General features: G+C 42.7%; 1 protein-coding gene across 5 annotated transcripts; it reads right to left on the bottom strand.

The window, feature by feature from the left end:
* Positions 1 to 588: 588 nt before the first annotated feature.
* Positions 589 to 17,078, bottom strand: yrk (Yes-related kinase). 5 transcript variants are annotated; one of them, XM_085148624.1, is made up of 14 exons: positions 16,875 to 17,078; positions 10,505 to 10,548; positions 8,986 to 9,225; positions 8,715 to 8,817; positions 7,117 to 7,215; positions 6,873 to 6,976; positions 6,589 to 6,738; positions 5,519 to 5,683; positions 4,810 to 4,965; positions 3,984 to 4,163; positions 3,075 to 3,151; positions 2,831 to 2,984; positions 2,539 to 2,670; positions 589 to 1,861 (listed from the first exon to the last, which is right to left on the bottom strand). In XM_085148624.1, the coding sequence occupies exons 3-14, from the start codon at positions 9,200 to 9,202 to the stop codon at positions 1,653 to 1,655; spliced, it is 1,746 nt and encodes a 581-aa protein (XP_085004750.1). In that variant the 5' UTR covers positions 9,203 to 9,225; positions 10,505 to 10,548; positions 16,875 to 17,078; the 3' UTR covers positions 589 to 1,652. The 5 variants fall into 5 exon arrangements, with proteins under 5 accessions (XP_085004750.1, XP_085004751.1, XP_085004753.1 ...); XM_085148625.1 differs by lacking the exon at positions 16,875 to 17,078 and adding an exon at positions 11,914 to 16,852; XM_085148627.1 differs by lacking the exon at positions 5,519 to 5,683 and having other exon boundaries at positions 16,875 to 17,076.
* Between the last annotated feature and the right edge of the window lie 304 nt (positions 17,079 to 17,382).

Genomic DNA, 17,382 nt, shown 5'->3' with positions numbered 1-17,382 from the left:
TGATGGTTGGTATTTTCATTGTCATAGTGATAACATCCACAATGAACACGCTGCAAAAGACTGCCATGCATTTACTCTACATTCATATTAACCTTGCTCAATAAAATGTGCACATTACAAATATTTTGTTTAATACCCATTAAGTCTATAACTATAACTATTTGTTCTAGTCCTGTATTCACATATCAAACAATGGTTTTGCAGATCACATGGATATATTTATTTACACAGTTATGTTTGTGTCTTTCACCTGTGATTGTAGACCTTTACAAAGCAGTTTGTGGAAATAATATAAACTGGTAGCCCATTTAGTAAAAACGAAATCTCTCGGCGTGTGTTTAAAATCATAATAAAGTGAAAGAAAAATGTCTCAGTGTAGTGTTTGTTTTTAATTTGAATCTAGAAGTTACCAAATTAATAAAGTTAAATAGTTAAAAGAACTAAATTTGCCTTTCAACTCAATCAGAAGTTTGACAGTAACTCGAAATTTGCTTTTAATCATGTCATTTTATATATGCATATAAAAAAAGACATAGTGTGACGACATGACGGTGTAAGTGTCCAAGCACACACATAATCAGAGACATGTTCAAAAAAAAGATATCTGATCTTTATTACAACGACATGACAGGGGAATCTCATCATGAAGCTTACATTCATTTCAGACACCATCCTTCCACAGTCCTCTGATATATTTTTTCCCCTGTTATGGATACCATATTGCCCTGCCCTCCCAAAAGGATGAAAATTGTATACATGTTAACTAGATATAGAAATCTTTGTGATGCACAGATATATCCAAGTTAAATTAAAACAAACAAAAGAGACAATCCATACAAAATTGCCATACAAAATATCAGACAAATAAAGCGCATTCCTGACCATCCCTCAAAGTTTCATAGCACAGTTTTAAAGGTACTTATTTGAAAACAGTCATTTGACCAGTTTAAAGGCACACATTGGCGATAGGGTGGAAAGCAGGAGACAGGCATGACTCTGATATCAGTTCAGCAGCTCTTTTTATCAGAAAGAGATAAAAACTGATCTCTGTTCAGTTAACACAGAACCTAGTACACAATGTACATAATCTATTCAGTGACCACATAGGGGCACGAGGTTCATTTTCGACTGCTTTTGGAGACTGTTTAAAGCAATGCGTGATAATCACCTGTTGCACCTGCGGTTCTTTCTCTTACAACATATTTATCTCAGGCGAAAAGTACAATCTAGCTCCTCTCAAAAAGAGAAATCAAAGGACCTGAACGTATATGGCAGCTGAACAGATCATGTATCCACTCGACTCCCCCACCCCCCCAACCCCAACACAGCCATCTACATCTTCTTTCAGTTCCTTGTTGTCATGGTTACACAGTGAAGCAACATTACTGCAAGGCCTGACCAGAAGAGCTCCAACTCTTCAACACGCCTAACTGATCTGTCCTGAACAGACTGCAGTGAACAAAGACAGAAGATGGGAAACTGTCTTTAAACAGTTACAACAAAGTAATAATAATATGAATCTTTTATATGTGTGTGTGCGTGTGTGTGTCCTGTATGGTACATGCACGTCAAATACCCTGAGAGCATGAGTATGAGTACTACAGCGTGCCCGTCAGTGTATTGCTGTCACGCCTGCCCTACACGTGTGCCGGTCACAGGTTTTCTCCGGGCTGATACTGTGGCTCTGTGGCGGTGAAGTAATCCTCCAGGAAGGACTGGAGGTACTCAAAGGTATGCCTCTCATCAGGCTCCCGCCTCCAGCACTGCAGCATCAGTTCATGGAGCGAGGTGGGGCAGCCCGGGGCACAAGGCATCCGGTAGCCCCGCTCCACCTGCTCCAGCACTTCGCGGTTGTTCATTCCTAAAAAGAGACATAGATGGTTGATAGTCTGTATATTTTGGAAAACTGTATAAACCCCAGTATTTCAGGTCTTTTATAGCCCTCTGAATTTGAACCATGGCACGTGCCAAAACAATCTTTGTGGTCCCCCGGCAACTTCAGCTTTTTCATCAACGCAAAATTCAGTTTAAAGGCACACTGATGGGCATCCAGTGAGCATTACGGACCTGTTATTTCAATCAGGAATGGTTTTAAATTTTTACGAGTGGAGTCACAGAACTTTATGATCCCCTCACATTAGTGCTCTTCAATTAGTCTCAAATTATTCTTTTTGACAGCCCTCTATAAGAGGTTTGTAATCACAGCGAGACGGGCAATAATTTTCTGGTTTCTCTCTTTTTTTTCTTTCTTTCTTTTTTTTTTAATATAAATGTTTTGTCCGTTTGGTTTTTCCATGTGGTACATACCGTACCAGGGAAGCACATGAGCTGCATGTTAGTTTACACAGGAGGTTAGCAGGTTCTTTAGAGATATTCTCCATTCACCTGCTGCGATTAGGTTTCTTTGAGACTGCTTTTCCAGATGGTTGATAGTGTATAAAAAATTTTAAGAATGTAGATAAAAAATAACCCCTGGGAATTTCACTGTGGATAAGGAAAAACCTGTTGCTGCATGTGAATTAAGAAACAGAGCAGTACCTGGATATGGCACACGTCCCTTAGTGATGAGTTCGGTTAGTAGGATGCCAAAGCTCCAGACATCTGACTTGATAGTAAAGCGTCCATATAGCGCAGCTTCTGGAGCCGTCCACTTGATGGGGAACTTCGCCCCTGAAACCATGGCAACACAGTGGAGATGCATAATCATATAATTAGGATAGGTTGTGTATAAAAATATAGACATGGAGGCAGAAGGAAACTGTTAATCACAGCATTGTGCGAGTGTGGCTCTTTTTCTTAGGTGCACGCAGTTAATGTGACATCGTGCTACCTTGTCTGGCTGTGTACTCGTTGTCCTCGATGAGTCTAGCCAGGCCGAAGTCGGCGATCTTGCACACCAGGTTGTCTCCAACGAGGATGTTGGCTGCTCGCAGGTCACGATGGATGTAGTTCATCCTTTCGATGTACGCCATTCCAGCTGCAATCTGCACACCCACACAGACTCGGTGCTCAGACCTGTGGTAGAGTATAAGCTGTTTTCTTTCCTTTTTCCAGTGTGCCTGACTATAACTCACCTGTGCAGCCATGTCGACCAGCTGAGGCAGCTTCAGACTCTGCCCCTCTCCATCTTTCAAGAAGTCCAGCAAACTTCCTAAATTAAAAAGTTACAGGTGAGGTACAGGTGGGATCATGACAGACTCTTATACCTACTATGTGCATATTTCCTTTGCATAACGTTTTTAATGTCTTTTCAGCTTTTAGTTAATTCTGAAGCAATATTTAACCTGCCACCTCCATAAGAAAGTCTCAGAACACGCCCAGAAAAATAAAGAGAATCTGGTTTTGGTAGGGATTCGGCGTTTTGTTTAGCAGGGAATCAAGGAGGCGGGGGGGGGGGGGGGGGGGCAGGGCTTAACTCTGACCTTCCACTTCACACAGTGCCACCTTAAGTCACCATCCCTTCTGCCAATTCATTATTGTGTGGCGTGAAAGCCTTCGCTGGTGACTGCTTAGGTTTTTTTTCTTGGTAGTTTGTTTGATGCTAAGCAAGCAGGATATCTGAAAAATGTCCTTTTGAAAGATGGATGAAAGTTAGAGTGGCAGCCAATTAAAAATAATTATTAGTGCAGGTCTGGAAGTGTGGTCTACTTATTTATTTATTTATTTACTAGAAAGATTTCATTACTAGATAGGGAGTTTCTGAGAACCAGTTTTAATTCCCCAAGAACTACTGCACTTAATTAAAGAAATCTACCCATTGTTATTTGTTTATACGTTTATCCTGGTAATATCTGTATATTATTTTGCTCTGTAGGTGTATTGTGATGACAAATTCAGAGGTTTGTCACCTCATTTAGGGAAGTAAAAGCCAGTCCAATTTATGGGGCGTTCAAATGTTCATTGAGGTTTCTACCTGCTGTAAGGGTAGCATTTCATATCTACAGTGTGTCAACCACACGTGGCAGTTTTACTTTTCCTGATACCTTGGCTCATGAACTCAGTGATAATGTAAATGGGCTCCTCAGACACAACGGCGTAGAGCTGAACCAGCTTGTCATGACGGAGTCTCTTCATGATCTGAGCCTCCTCCAAAAAGGCCTCGGGGGACATGGTTCCTGGCTTCAGAGTCTTCACCGCTACCTTGGTGGTGCCGTTCCACATGCCTAGCATACAGAAAAGCGTGTGTTAGCGCACACCCCAGAACCTGGACGAATGCACCTGTCTTTATGTCAGTGTGACACGGGGATGGGTGCATATACTGTACATCCACTGTACCCAACAAATATGACAACACAAACACCAACACATACAGATGTAGATATCTGCCTGATATAAATATCTGTATGTGGGACAACAGTTACACAACATGCAGGCTATTTTTTGTTGTTGTTTTATTGCATGCATATGACTGGTATTTCACAGAGCATGCATGATGTGTGAGAGAGATGAAGAGGGAGGGAAGGGGGAGGTTCTGGTCTTACGTCAAAACCAGCAGCACTTGAGCTACATGGACAGACACAGAGCTCGGCCGGGCCTCTCTGCACGGCTCAGAAAGCCAAAACGCTGGGATTTGACAGAAATTGTCCGTAAGTGTAAATGCAAAAACATCTTTTTGGCAATGCCAGGTAATTCAACTGGAACACATACTATCTCACATACACTGACATAAATGGCCATCAACAGGGCAGACAATGAGTGCTACCAACAATGTTTGCCACAGGACAGCAGCAGACACTACAAAGGACAATGACAGACAGCTTTCCCTCTGTGCCTCTAGAGGGTGTCAGAGGTTTGTGGCGTCGGTCTCACCCATCCACACGTCCCCAAAGCAGCCCTGCCCCAGCTTCTGTTGCAGGGCCAGCGTGTCCCTCGGTACCTCCCAGGCGTCCCGCCCGAGACCCATGGTGAGCGGGGTGGAGTTGGGACAGGCCTTTGTCAGGTAATAACACAGCCCGTCATTAGAGCCTAAGGAAGGAAGGAAGAGGAGGAGGTAGGTGGCAAGAGGGTGGAGATGGGGGGGGGGTTAAGAATGGATGAAGAAAAAGGGGGTGAAGTGGTGGGTGGAAAGATGGAAGGAAGAAGGGTGAGGGTGGGGGAGGTGACAAAGAGGTGAAGTGAGATGATGAAACATGCACATGCAGTCACGGGGGACGAGGGGAACAACTTTACACACCTGGATGTAAAACACACTTTTTGAAATTTTTTATTAAGTATTTGCCTCAGAAAATGTAAAAACAGGTGCAGACTACATCTGACAATGATGTGTGCGTTCCTACGTCTGTGTGGTCTGATCCTCAGGTGTATTTGTTGAAGATACAGGAAGAGAGCAAGAAACACAGATCACAGGGCTTTACCGTGTTTGTTCCTCACACCAGAAATGTTTACTGATGTTCTTCGAACTCAAACACTTACGTGTTATATGTGACTGCTGCAGTTTTAATGTGTTTTCATTCTGGTGTGCGTCTGTTGTTATCTCGCCTCCTCTCCCCCACACGCATCCCCTCCCCTTTGGCCCTACCCATCCAGACTTCTCCGAACTGGCCGTTGCCCAGTTTCTTAATCAGCTGGAGAGATTCGCGGGGAATCTCCCACATATCCTTGGTCTTCACTGATAAGTCAGCCAGCTTAGGCATGCCCCGCTTACAGCTGCCAATCAAACGGCAGCACAGTCCCGCTGCTCTCTCTGAGAGCGAGAGGGAGAGACAAACAGGCAGGCAAAAAAAAAAAAGGAAACAGGAGGAAAAGAAAACAGCAGGTGCAGAGATAAAGGAAGAACAAGACAGGTTGCTTATGCGCTTATGCAATTGACAAGTTAACCGAAAACTAAAGGCGCAAGGAGAAATTCAGCACAACAGACATAAACAGACACTCTGAACAGCAGCAGCATGTGTAGATACAAAAAGGCAAAACAGGGACACTTGAGTTATGCTGATAAAACTGTCAGGTGGCTTCTGATGATCACAAACTGCAAAGAAAATTTCAGTAGCAGCCACTAGGGGGCAGATTTATACTGACAGAGGAAGTACAGGGTGTGAGCCCTTCTTGTTACACAAACTCTAAATAAAGGTTAAAAAGTCTGCAGTGATCAGTGGTTAAAGCACTCAGATACATTTTACAAAGTAAATATGATTAACCATGTCTCACAAACACATCATTACAAGTTTCCTAACTGTGAGGCATATCAAAATGTTTTTTAAACATACTACGTCATTTTTATGTGTTTTTTAAGTTGAGGTTTACCTCAGTTTGATAACTTGATAAGGAAGTTGGTAAAACAATCATATTAAAAGCTTAATATCCATCATTAATTTTTATTCAAAACACGAATCTGCAGAGTGAAGCAACGCAAGATGACACTTAAACACAGCGGGAAAATGGAGGCACCACAGTGCTGCATGTGTGCAGTATTTTGGTTACTGCACCTACTTTCTGTGCCACTCAAATACTCTAATTATGAGCAACATGAACAGAATGAGATTGTAAATGTTGCTGATGCAGGTTTAAAGCCGAAGAGGCAGAAGCAAAAGAATGCTTTCACACTCCGAAGGAAAGGCAGAGAGGAGTGCACATTTCCTGCATTTCTGTTACCTTGGTAGTGCACGACCAACTGCTGCACGGTATCAAACTGTGATCTGGTGGTGATGTAGTAGCCGCCATTGTCTAGCTTACGAATCTTGTAATGCTTCACGTGGTCTCCCTTGTTGTCGTCCCAGTCACGGATGGAAAGAGAGTAAGCACCTGCAGAGAGGCGGGAGAAGGGAGAGGATTCAGATCTCTCTGTGTGTGTGTGTGTGTGTGTGTGTGTGTGTGTGTGTGTGTGTGTGTGTGTGTGTGTGTGTGTGTGTGTGTGTGTGTGTGTGTAGCCATCTCACCCTTGGTGGTCTCGCTCTCTCGTATGAGGAAAGTTCCCCTTGGGTTGCCGTGACCCAGCAGCTGTCTCTCCGCATCCTTCCTTCCCATCTTCCCAAAATACCACCTGTCACCACGACAACATCACACAGGTCACCGGCAGAAAATGGCAAACCCTCGCTTGACCTCTGCCTTCAGACTACATGTCAATCACACAGCATAATCGCTCGCTTCAAACAGAGCATGTGCTACTGCTTGTGAACTCACTCCTCGGCTTGTATGGAGTCCACTGGAGCTACGTAGTTGGAGGGGATGTAACCCGAGTTGCCGGTGTCCAGAGAGCGAGCTTCCCACCAGTCGCCCTCTCTACAAAAGACACACACGCACAAGTAAAATTCATTGTTTGCAAAACACCAGTGCTCAAAAGTTTTCGGTTACTGAGCAATGTCACTGTTTTTGAAAGAAAGCTCTGTAGCTTTTATGCAAAATAACATAAAAATAAACAGAAATAAATGGCAGTTAATAAGAAAGCCACTACAGAAACCTTCTAATTATGTTGTGCTGGTGAAAGAACCTATATAACCTCAGTAGCTAAGTGTCTAAAACAGCGACCTTTGTGGGTTCAATTCAGTTGCCATATGTATATATAACCCTTAAAAAAACTCTCTCAGAGCGCAATGCTGAGAAACAAAGGTGATTCCAAGCAGGAAACACCAAGAATTCAAGTTTTTTATACCCCAGTGTGTACGACTGCCTCTACAGAACACCACAATATGGCTCTTACAGGTACTGTGTAATAATATTGCCAGCCAAGATCATACGAGGCATCGTTTTCTCAAACTAGAGACCCTGACGTACTTTACTTCTTGTTCAGTTATGCGCTGCAGTCTCACATTTCTTTCATTTGTTAACACTCTGGTCAAAGGTAGTTTGCCCTGTTCTTTGAAGGAAGCAGTGTGTTACACATCATTGATTTTTTTTTTCTCTTAGATCAACAATACAGAAATGTGTCAGAAAGAAACTTCCCTTTGTGATACTAATCAAACACACGACCGCGGAAGCGGATTAGCATTTCTAGTTATTTTGGGCTGTGCTAAAAGTACCGAAACAGGCTTTTTAACACAAGCACAAACACTTGAACACAGAAGTGGTGGTGAAGTAGGTTCAAAAGCAGAAATTCATTTATGAATAGTGACTCTATTAATCATTTATTGTCATTTAAAACATTTTTCATCAATGTTACTTTTGAAAAAAAAATGTACGATTCTAAATTACCCCAAACTTTTGAGCTGTAGTGAATGCCTGCTGGGAGCAGCTGTGGTTATGTTTGATGAAGTGAAAAATGCAAATAACCTCTTGAGGGAAGATAAATTAGCCTTTTTTAGCAAACCAAATGATCTTCATGTAACTAAAAGCAAAACTAAAAGCATAGATCGGAAAGAAGATTAGCAGCTTAGGTGTGAACTTAGGTAAAAGAAACCCCAAAAACCTCCCGTCTGAATGTAAATCATCATATAAATGGGATTCGGGATTTCTGAGCAGGACAAAGTGTTTTGTTTTTTTTCAAGAACAAAAGCTTGTCAGCATTGCCAGCAGCAGCTGAGACCTCTGGCAGTTCACAGTGTTAATGGGTGGTATTTAATTGCAGCCTGTGGTATTTAATGTATGCAAACAAAATTAATTACCTCTCAGAAGTCCTTAGTGATTTAATTTAACGCCTTTAACACAGATCACATTAACATTGTTTCATGAGCTCCTGACACAGATTGTCGTGTTTCTTAATGATGGAGATATATTTATGTGGGTTTTTTCCGCTTTGTTTTTCATTAAAACAATGTGTAAAAAAAAAAAAAAAGTATACTCACGTGTTATTAATAATTTGGAATTTTTCTCCTTTCTGGAAAGTGAGGTCGTCCTCAGTGCGGGCGTCATAGTCGTACAGCGCTATAAAGAGAGTTACTCCACCACCTGCACATGTGTTCAAACAAGAAAGAGAATGATTGGCCGGTATCGCCAAGGTCTTTTGAATATGTCAGTGTCAGTGACTGAAAAACAGCAGGAGGGCTAATACGATGTTAATTGTTTAGAGGGACTGTAAATTCATCTTTCTCACAAACAAACACACACAGGCTCTACCTGTTATGGCTCCTGACCGCTGGTTGATTTTGGTGTTGGGGAATGCGCTGTTGGACAAGAAGCCCTTGTTGAAGTCCGGGATGGTCTGAGTCGGGTCAGGACAGTATCGGCCCTGATTCAAGACCACGGAGCTCCCACCTGCGTTGCTAGGAGACAGATCTGCTATGTCTGCTGCTCCTTTGGCAGACTTCTTCTGCTTGCAACAGGCACACCCCATGATAACCAGCACGGAGACGGCGTCTGTGAAAGCAACGCAGCGTTACAGTAACAAGACAACTTTTTTTCCCTTTTTTTTTGAATGTGAGAAGTCAAAATCTTCTTTTTTCATTTTGTTTTTCATTATTTTTCATTTCTTTTAAAAAAAATCTTGCATTCTTGTGAATATGTGCAAGAGAAAAGGTTTGCTAAGGCTAGACCAGAGATTTTTGCGTTTTGAGGACAGATGCCCTGGGAAGTGGGCATTGCAGACTCTCGCTGCCTTTAGGAGGACTGGGACCTTAACTGTGGTTTTCATGGCCAAAGTGTTTGATCCCCTCAGAATATTCAACATTTTGCTTTTTTCGTTGTTGGTAAAGTTTGCTAAAGCTTGGCTGTTAAAGGATACTGATTTTTATGGAATAAAAAAAAATTCAGATACAGCAGATTATAAAGTCACCTGAATGAGTGCCGAAACATTTTTATCCCACTGAAAATGCCACATCTAGATGAACAGAATCAACTTTCTTGGATTTGCTTTACATAGATGACTGGGCGTGCATCAAGACAGCTTATACTGTTTAAGCAAGCACACCCAAGAGGTGCGATCCTAAATTTCCCAAACAGTGCCCATAAAAAAGCAAAAACTCTACCCGATTTAAAATGTGGCTCATCTCCCCTTCAGAGTCGTCTACTCATGCACCTCTACATGCTCTTACACTCAAAATGCTTGTTCTGACCTCGTTACGATGACGCTATATTAAAAAGGGAAAAACCTGGTGTTATATTTACTGCCTTTGCACTACTTAACACTTTAGACTATTTAACTTCATAGCACCATCTTGCTTACGCTGATGCCTGCACTGCAGGCAGCGCTAATAACGATGATAACTTTGAAGCTAGCAACGCCATATTGATATATGACGCGTACCACAAGCATCTACTTTCTTGTTGCATTACACGACTGTCAGTGCATGTCGGGTAGATACGTGCGTCTGTGACGATTTTGCACACAAATCCTGTTTAAACTTTCACCAATCTCTAATACCAGCGATACGTTGAAAAGCCTTCAAAGAGACAGACCACATTTAAGTCCGCCTACATAATTTCCACAATCTTTTTATACAAGCTAAGACTTCAAAAAAGTAGAAAGTGAAACCAACACAAATCAGCATACAGGGGGTTAAAAAAAATATGGAGAACTGTAAAGAGAGAAGTAAAAAAATTTAAATATAAAACTTAACTTCCCTGAACAAGGAAGAGGAGGAAGAAAGCGAAAAAGGGGTGGAGGTAGGGCGGGAAGGAGAAGTTAACTTATTCTCACCTGATGTCTTCCTCTGTCAGATCATCTGTCAATCACCATCGCCGCTGGAAAAAAAAAAGAGGGAAAAGGTGAGTGACAAGGGCTGGAATGAGAGAGCGGGGCAAAGGGAGGATGAGTGGCAGAGAAGCGGAAAAGGAAAAGGTGGTGGAGAATGTGAGCGAAAGCCTCGAGAGCGGTAAAGCATGAATAAAGAGATGTGTGAAGGCAGAAGTGAGGAGGCAGAGAGGTTAGAAAAAGAAGAGTCAGAGACAGCTCGAGATAAGGATAGACAGTGAGAGATGTGAGGTTAGCCACTTCCCTTTTTGCTTGTTTCGAGAGAGGGCATTCAGCCATTCTCTCTGGTCAACAGCTGTGAGTGTGAGTGTATGCATGCGCATTAACACGCCTGCGTTCTCTGTTCGAGCATGTGATGAAATAAGCCCATAAATGTCAGGATTACAGCAGAGTAACTGACACAAAGTGACCGTCTGTAACAGTGCGAAATGCCTTTGTGTTGATTAGCACGAATGTACGCAACCTTGACTTCCAGTTTCCAGCTAACTGTCAGGCATTGCCAAAGCAAAAACATCATAGAAAGGAATGTAAACGTGAAAAATTAGGTTTTTTCCAAGATCATTTCTTCAGGAAAACCTAAATGCACCACTCAACAGTTTATTAGTTTTGCTTAGCTTGGTTCAAAAGTTGGGAAATATGCTTATTCCCTTTTTAGAGAGTAAGCAGAGATTATCGAGAGGTCATTATTTTTTCCAAATATGAAACCTCTGCCGAATTGAAGCGGTAGCGGAGGTCAATGAACAAAGAACACATTAAATGCCACAAAATAACTAAAAGAAGACAGAAAAACTGTCCCAGATTCAGTTTCCTTTTGGGGTGGCAGCTCAGGACGTAGGACAAGTCACCTCCTAATCAGAGAGGGTTGGTGGTTCCATCCTTGGCTGTTCTAGTCTGCTGGTACTCAACTTTGAGTTTCTCACGATTTCTTGTTCTCAATAAAAGCGCACTAATAAGAGAGTTTTATCTTTGTAATGTCCTATAATGCAAAGTCCCTTCAGATGGCAATTTTCTGTTTGATTTACCCTTCTTGGTTATTATGCGGTGGTCAAAAGATTAAACAGTGGTGCCCAAAGTTGCCTTCAAAAGACTATGAAATAATTCACATCAACTAGCTTTCTCTGAGAGCGGTTGTAGACCTCTTCATTAGTTTCGGCTAGGTGTAGCTATCAGACTGATAACTGCGTACACAATGGCCACGGGATCCAAACTGGCAACCTTTGGAGAAAAAAGCTACAGGCTCCAGCCACCCCACCTACTGAGGAATGTGGGGGAAGTCACACAAAGGGAGAACAATACAAGTTATAGCAGCATCAGCAGAAAAAAAAGGTGATTTACTTTCATTACAGAAAACACACCAGAGGTCCAAGTGAGCAGCGTCAAGTTTGTCCCAGCAAACCTCTCGATCTTTAAAGCAGCAAAAGCTGTTCTAACCTACATCGAGACGACCGCGCTCAAAGCGAAAGCGCGCAAAGCCTCTATGTGTGCACAATCCTGCACGCACACACAAACACTTATTCACTATCAGGCTGGCCATCATGAGAGCTGCAGGAAGTTAGCCCTGTTTGAGTTTCCTGTCCACCCCTGTGATCGCTCCCCCCTTTTCCTGGAAAATGAGGACAGAGTCCACACACACACACACATACACAAACACCCACCCACCCCCAGTGCACACACCCACACTTTCCTCTGTGTTGCTGCTGTTGTCTACTCCATGCCCACACCCCTCCGACAGCAGTCGTTCATTCTTATTCCCTTCATCCTCCCTTCAGCTTCTCCTTTCTTTGTGACAGTCCACAGAAAGTAGAAGTGGCAGAGGATGCAAAAGGACCCTTCTCCCTTTCATCTTTATCTCCATTTCGCCCTCTCCCTCACCTCATCTTCTTCTGCATGTCTAAGACTGACAGATGACCACAGGTTGAACTGATACAGTAACAGATAGGTTTTCACATACTGGAAGTGTTTGCAGGGTGGCTGCAAAACCCATTGTTCTCAACTAGATAATCACTCTCTCATCCGCCATTTTCTCTGCACATAGAATAACATCTGATTATTAACAGGACTGTACATCTTTACACCTTAATTTAAAAAACAAAAACAAAAAATGAATACATGCACACACTTGTGAAGGTCACACAGCACAAAGCACAGCCTAAAGTGAGGTGCAAGGCACACAAGTGTGCACCTACATACAAGTAAGTGACACAGTCAAATACAGATTTAAATGCAAACCCATATGCGAGTGTATTTCCTCCTCGTTGTTGTTTTTTTTGTTTTTGCCTTGTGATAACATTCAGGGTTTTGGTTTCAGTCTACCATTAGGTAGATGACGGTACTAGAGCAGACTATGAGTGTGGGTGTTTGGTGGTATCGGCAATGAGTGGTGAGGTGGGGGTTGCAGAGTCAAACTGATACCCTGCATATATGTTGTGACTTGTGTAAAAAGAAGCAGAAAGTGCACTAAACACCAGCATGCGTAACGATCCAGCAAACAATCCAGTTCCTCTTTGACACCATAATGAAAATGAGACGGCGGACGCAAGAAACAGCTGTAAAATGAACGGCTTGCAGTTTTTACCAGATGTGTGTCAAGATTATTATCAGCACGTCAGTCATATGTGCAGACACAAAACATTTCACCTTATGCTTAACAAAATGACACACTCTGATATCACATAGCACATCACATTTGACCATCCTATAAGTGCACTTACTCTTTGCATCTTCTTTTTAAAAAACGCAGGTGTCAAAACTAAACATCTGACTGGGTGCTGCATGTCAAAGCAGATTTTTTTTAATAGCAGCTGACAAACATACAGAAGACACTATAATAAAATTCTGTGAAAGAGAAGCTGCTTCCTCTGGTGGGGAGAAGCGCGATGTTGGTTTGTGATACGTTTGTCTACAATAGCGGGGCCTTTTACACCATGTGCTAATCGCTGATATCTGTTTCAGATATTAAAATCCTCGAGTTCTTTTCACTCACTTCATGTGCTACTTCGCCCAAACACCCGCATTTCCCCTCTCGATCATTGGAACGGTACAGTTTCGTTACACACGGTTTTCACTTGATGTCATTGCCGGACACACTTTCATTTAAAAAAAAAAGGTCAACAATAAAAAAATTTTTAAAAACAACAAGAAGAGGAATCCCTGATGACTTTTTAATGCCAGCTCTAACTGCAGTGAGCACTGCTGATTAAATTTCATTCATCTCCATTGTCTCAGACAGGAGACATAAATCTTGGAAATAGGACTTCAAAACCTGCGTACCTGCATTTCTGGGTCTTGCTTTTGTTGTTTTAGCTTAAACTAACCTTCAGGTAAACAGAGTGGGAGAAACCAGACTGTAAAAATACTCCTGCATTCGACATTATACGATGTAAAAGACGTCAATGGCATCTTTTTAGAAATTCTTGCAAATGTATTCAAATTACAGCTTTCAGTCCTCAGGGTAAGTCTCTCCAGGCTTTTCCTGGGAGACCTCTGCAAGCAGAGTGAGCTGCATCCACAAACCAGCATCTTCACCTTTCTCTGCAGCTGTTCAGCGGGTTTAGATCTGAGCTTAGTTCGACCAACCAAGGACAGAGACAGATGCCTGTATTCGCATTCTTTATTGCCACTACTGAGCAGGTATACTCAGCTCTCAACATAATATGGTGTAATAAATCTTCTGAGTTTCTTATTTTATTTTAAGAGGCCTTGCTTAAATCAAATAAAATGCTCTTACTTGTCCATTATATTCCATTCAGCTTCGTGCTAGTCAAAATCTGTGTGGCTCCACAGACCTGCATGCTACACAAACATACGTCATGATGCCACAAACTAAAGAAAAAGGGGTATTTCCACTATTTTGTAAGACATACAGATCGTCGCCTTTTTGAAAGGTGTGGCCCAGTCTCATGGTGTTTCTCCACTGACCTCTATGCATTTGGCTATGTTCACTCTTCCCTCAATTCTGTTTCCCTGTTCCTGCCTCTGAAAATAAACCACCGCGCTTCACCGATGGGATGAGATCAGCCACGCTATGAGCAATACATGGTATTTGCCAGAGATGGTGGTTAGAGTTCTTTCCCAAAAGTTACTTTTGCTTTTTTTTTCTCTCTCTGTCTTTTTTTTCTCAGACTTCTGAATTTTCTTTGTCTACGTGACAGGCGAGTAAAAGCAAAGACGCGTAGGCATCTAAAAATACATGCAGCAAAATAAATACCAAATGTGACAGACTGAGCACTCTGTAAACTTTATGTGCAAAATGCCTCTTCTTCGAGATTAAGTTACAAATGTTAATCTGAGAATCAGTGGATATAATGTAGTCGAAGTGCAAGCACCTGGAAAAACTAAGTCACACTTCATTGAGTACGGTCACCTTTACTTTTGATAAATGGAGATCTGCTGTGTGTTCACTCGGAACAATTAAAGGAAGCAAATAAAACCACATTCATTGCATTCTTACAGAATCACAATAACATCACCCTCCACCACCATCGTCACTCTCACAAACATCTAAAATCTGAAGGACACACCCTTTCCTGAACAGTGGACTGTAGATAAGCTGCTCCCAGCGGGAAAACTCACTGTAGCAACACACACACACACATACATACGCACAGTGTTTCGTATTCTTACACCAATTCTGCACCAATCTTAGACTGCCTCCACCCTTCTTCTCCCTTCTCCCTCATCTCTCCTTGCACTTCACCTTCCCCCCCCCCCCCCCCCGACTCTCTCACCCATGGGCAGGAAACTCCACAGGATGCAGAGTGTGAGTGGGGCAGGAATGATAGGACAATGGGAAACAAGCTGTCACTGAACCCTCACACGTACACGCACGATAGTACACACACACTCTTAAACACAGGGAGACATAGCTGGAAGGCAGCAGTGGAAAAGTAAGGTGCCTCGGTTATCGGGATGTCCTGTTTCCACATGATGTCATCATATCCTCCAGATACAGAGGCCCCGAGCTGGCTCGGCTGGAGGCATAAATGAGTGTTTGCGTGTACTGAGGCTGAACACTTTCAGCCTGCTTCTTAAGAAATAGAGCATCACTGTCTGGTCCTTTGAGTTCATCATGAAGACTCTCCCTCGGATGACGGCATGAATGAAAACGTACAGAAACTTGTCAACTCGACCACACCGCCGCAGGGGTGACTATCAGGCTGCAGGCCTCATCTTGTATGAGTATTCACCTGTCGCAGCCCTTCTCCGGTCCTTAAGAAAGCTGTGCGATGTGACTATGTCTTTTTCTAACCTTCTCACTAAAAACCATATCCACGCCCCTTTCCTTCCTGCCTTGCTCCACGGCTAAAGACGGGAACTGACCTGGTAAAGAAACAGGAAGTGATGAAGTCCAGCCTTGGACAGCCTAATCCTGTTTCTCCCTGTCCAGCCCCTAAAAATTTTCTGGCCAACTCCCTTGCTGATATTTCAACGTTTTAATTTATAATCTGTTACCTATCTGTAGCTTCCCGATCAGTGATTGGGGGTGAAAAAAAAAGGCATATACCTCCAACAATGAGGCTATGATAAAGCCACAGAAACCTTTTATACCTTTTCCTCAAGGTGGTTTCCTGTAGGCATGTGGCCAATTAGTCACATTTAGTGAAGGAATGTTTAACAGTCTCTTCTGGGTTTAGGCCTAAATGATGAACCCTATCCAGGCACGTTTTACCATAAATCCAGAGCCTGTATGATTTATTAAGCCGTTATTAAAGAAAAAGAAGAAGCTAAAAGGGCAGTAACTAAGGTCTTATACTGGAAATGATCCCATTTGAGAAGACCAACTTCTCTGGTAAATTCCGCTGTTGCAAAAAAAGAAAGAAAAACTGCACTATTAGCAAGTCTGATTTCTAAATATCACCCTCTGTGACATCTGTCTATCATGAAGAGTGGAAGTAGGCTACTGGTAAACCCACACTTGATTAACTTCTCATAGCAAGCAGACAAACTTCCTTTTATTTCAAACAGATACCGACGTTTCTCAAGTTTCACCAGAAGCTCAAAATCAACGACAGCGCCCTGTGGCATTAGAAAAGTGGAAAATATTCTACTTATTTAGGCATTCAGCTCGCATCCTTTTAAGTCGTTACAGCTGAACTTTGTCTCGAGTCAAGCGAATTTACTCACAAATAGAGCTGAAGTTTAAATAGGACGCACAGCCCACCTGTTGAATGACCCCACAGTTTGATGGTAAAGCACCTGGTTGATTTCTTTTCTTTTTTTTTTTTTGTTCGCTTTTTGTTTTTTAGGCTCAAACACAGTGAGCCAGATGTGTTACACCGCTCTGATATTTACTTTGGAACAGAGAGCAGAAACTTACCTGACAAAAAGAAATCACTCCGGACAATCCTCGAGTCGGGATGCTCGGGGACGGACGTGGGTGAAGCGAGAGCGCTGTCCGTGGGAGACTCGAAGGGGACACAGGAGTGAAAGAGCCGCGCGCTGCTGCTGCTGCTGCCTGAGAGCGAGAGGATAAGGCAAGCGCGCGCCTCGGCCGGAAGGCTCGGGGAATGAACTTCACGCCCACAGCGAGGTCCACCCCACATAGGAAGAGAGCGCGTGCAGCGGACAGTTCAACAGTGTCGTTACGCTTAACAGAAACGACACATAGGAGCGTGTTCTCGGTAACTACAGCGTCAGACTGAGCTTACGGTCACGAGCTCAGCTTGGTTAAAACGTTAAAGGAATGCGCGCGCAATTGAGCTCACGATAAAGCAAACCGATAAGAAAGTTTTAAGTTTTTTGTTTTGTAATCTCGAAAGAATGCGATAAAAAAAAAAAGCGATTATAAAACGCTCCGGTTCTTCAACAGTGTATCCTACACACAG

The sequence above is a fragment of the Neolamprologus multifasciatus genome, chromosome 22 (genome assembly GCF_963576455.1).
Source record: "Neolamprologus multifasciatus chromosome 22, fNeoMul1.2, whole genome shotgun sequence".
Lineage (NCBI taxonomy): Eukaryota > Metazoa > Chordata > Actinopteri > Cichliformes > Cichlidae > Neolamprologus > Neolamprologus multifasciatus.
The sequence above is the reverse complement of the archived record's forward strand: the minus strand, read 5'-3'. Positions and strand labels throughout refer to the sequence as shown.

Bases quoted from the DNA above. Each gene is read 5' to 3' on its own strand.
- yrk (XM_085148624.1), bottom strand. From the start codon at position 9,202: ATGGGGTGTGCCTGTTGCAAGCAGAAGAAGTCTGCCAAAGGAGCAGCA. The intron at 6,977-7,116 runs GTGAGTTCACAA...TCGTGGTGACAG, and splicing joins GACTCCATACAAGCCGAGGA to GTGGTATTTTGGGAAGATGG. The intron at 2,985-3,074 runs GTGAGTTATAGT...GTGGGTGTGCAG, and splicing joins TGGTCGACATGGCTGCACAG to ATTGCAGCTGGAATGGCGTA.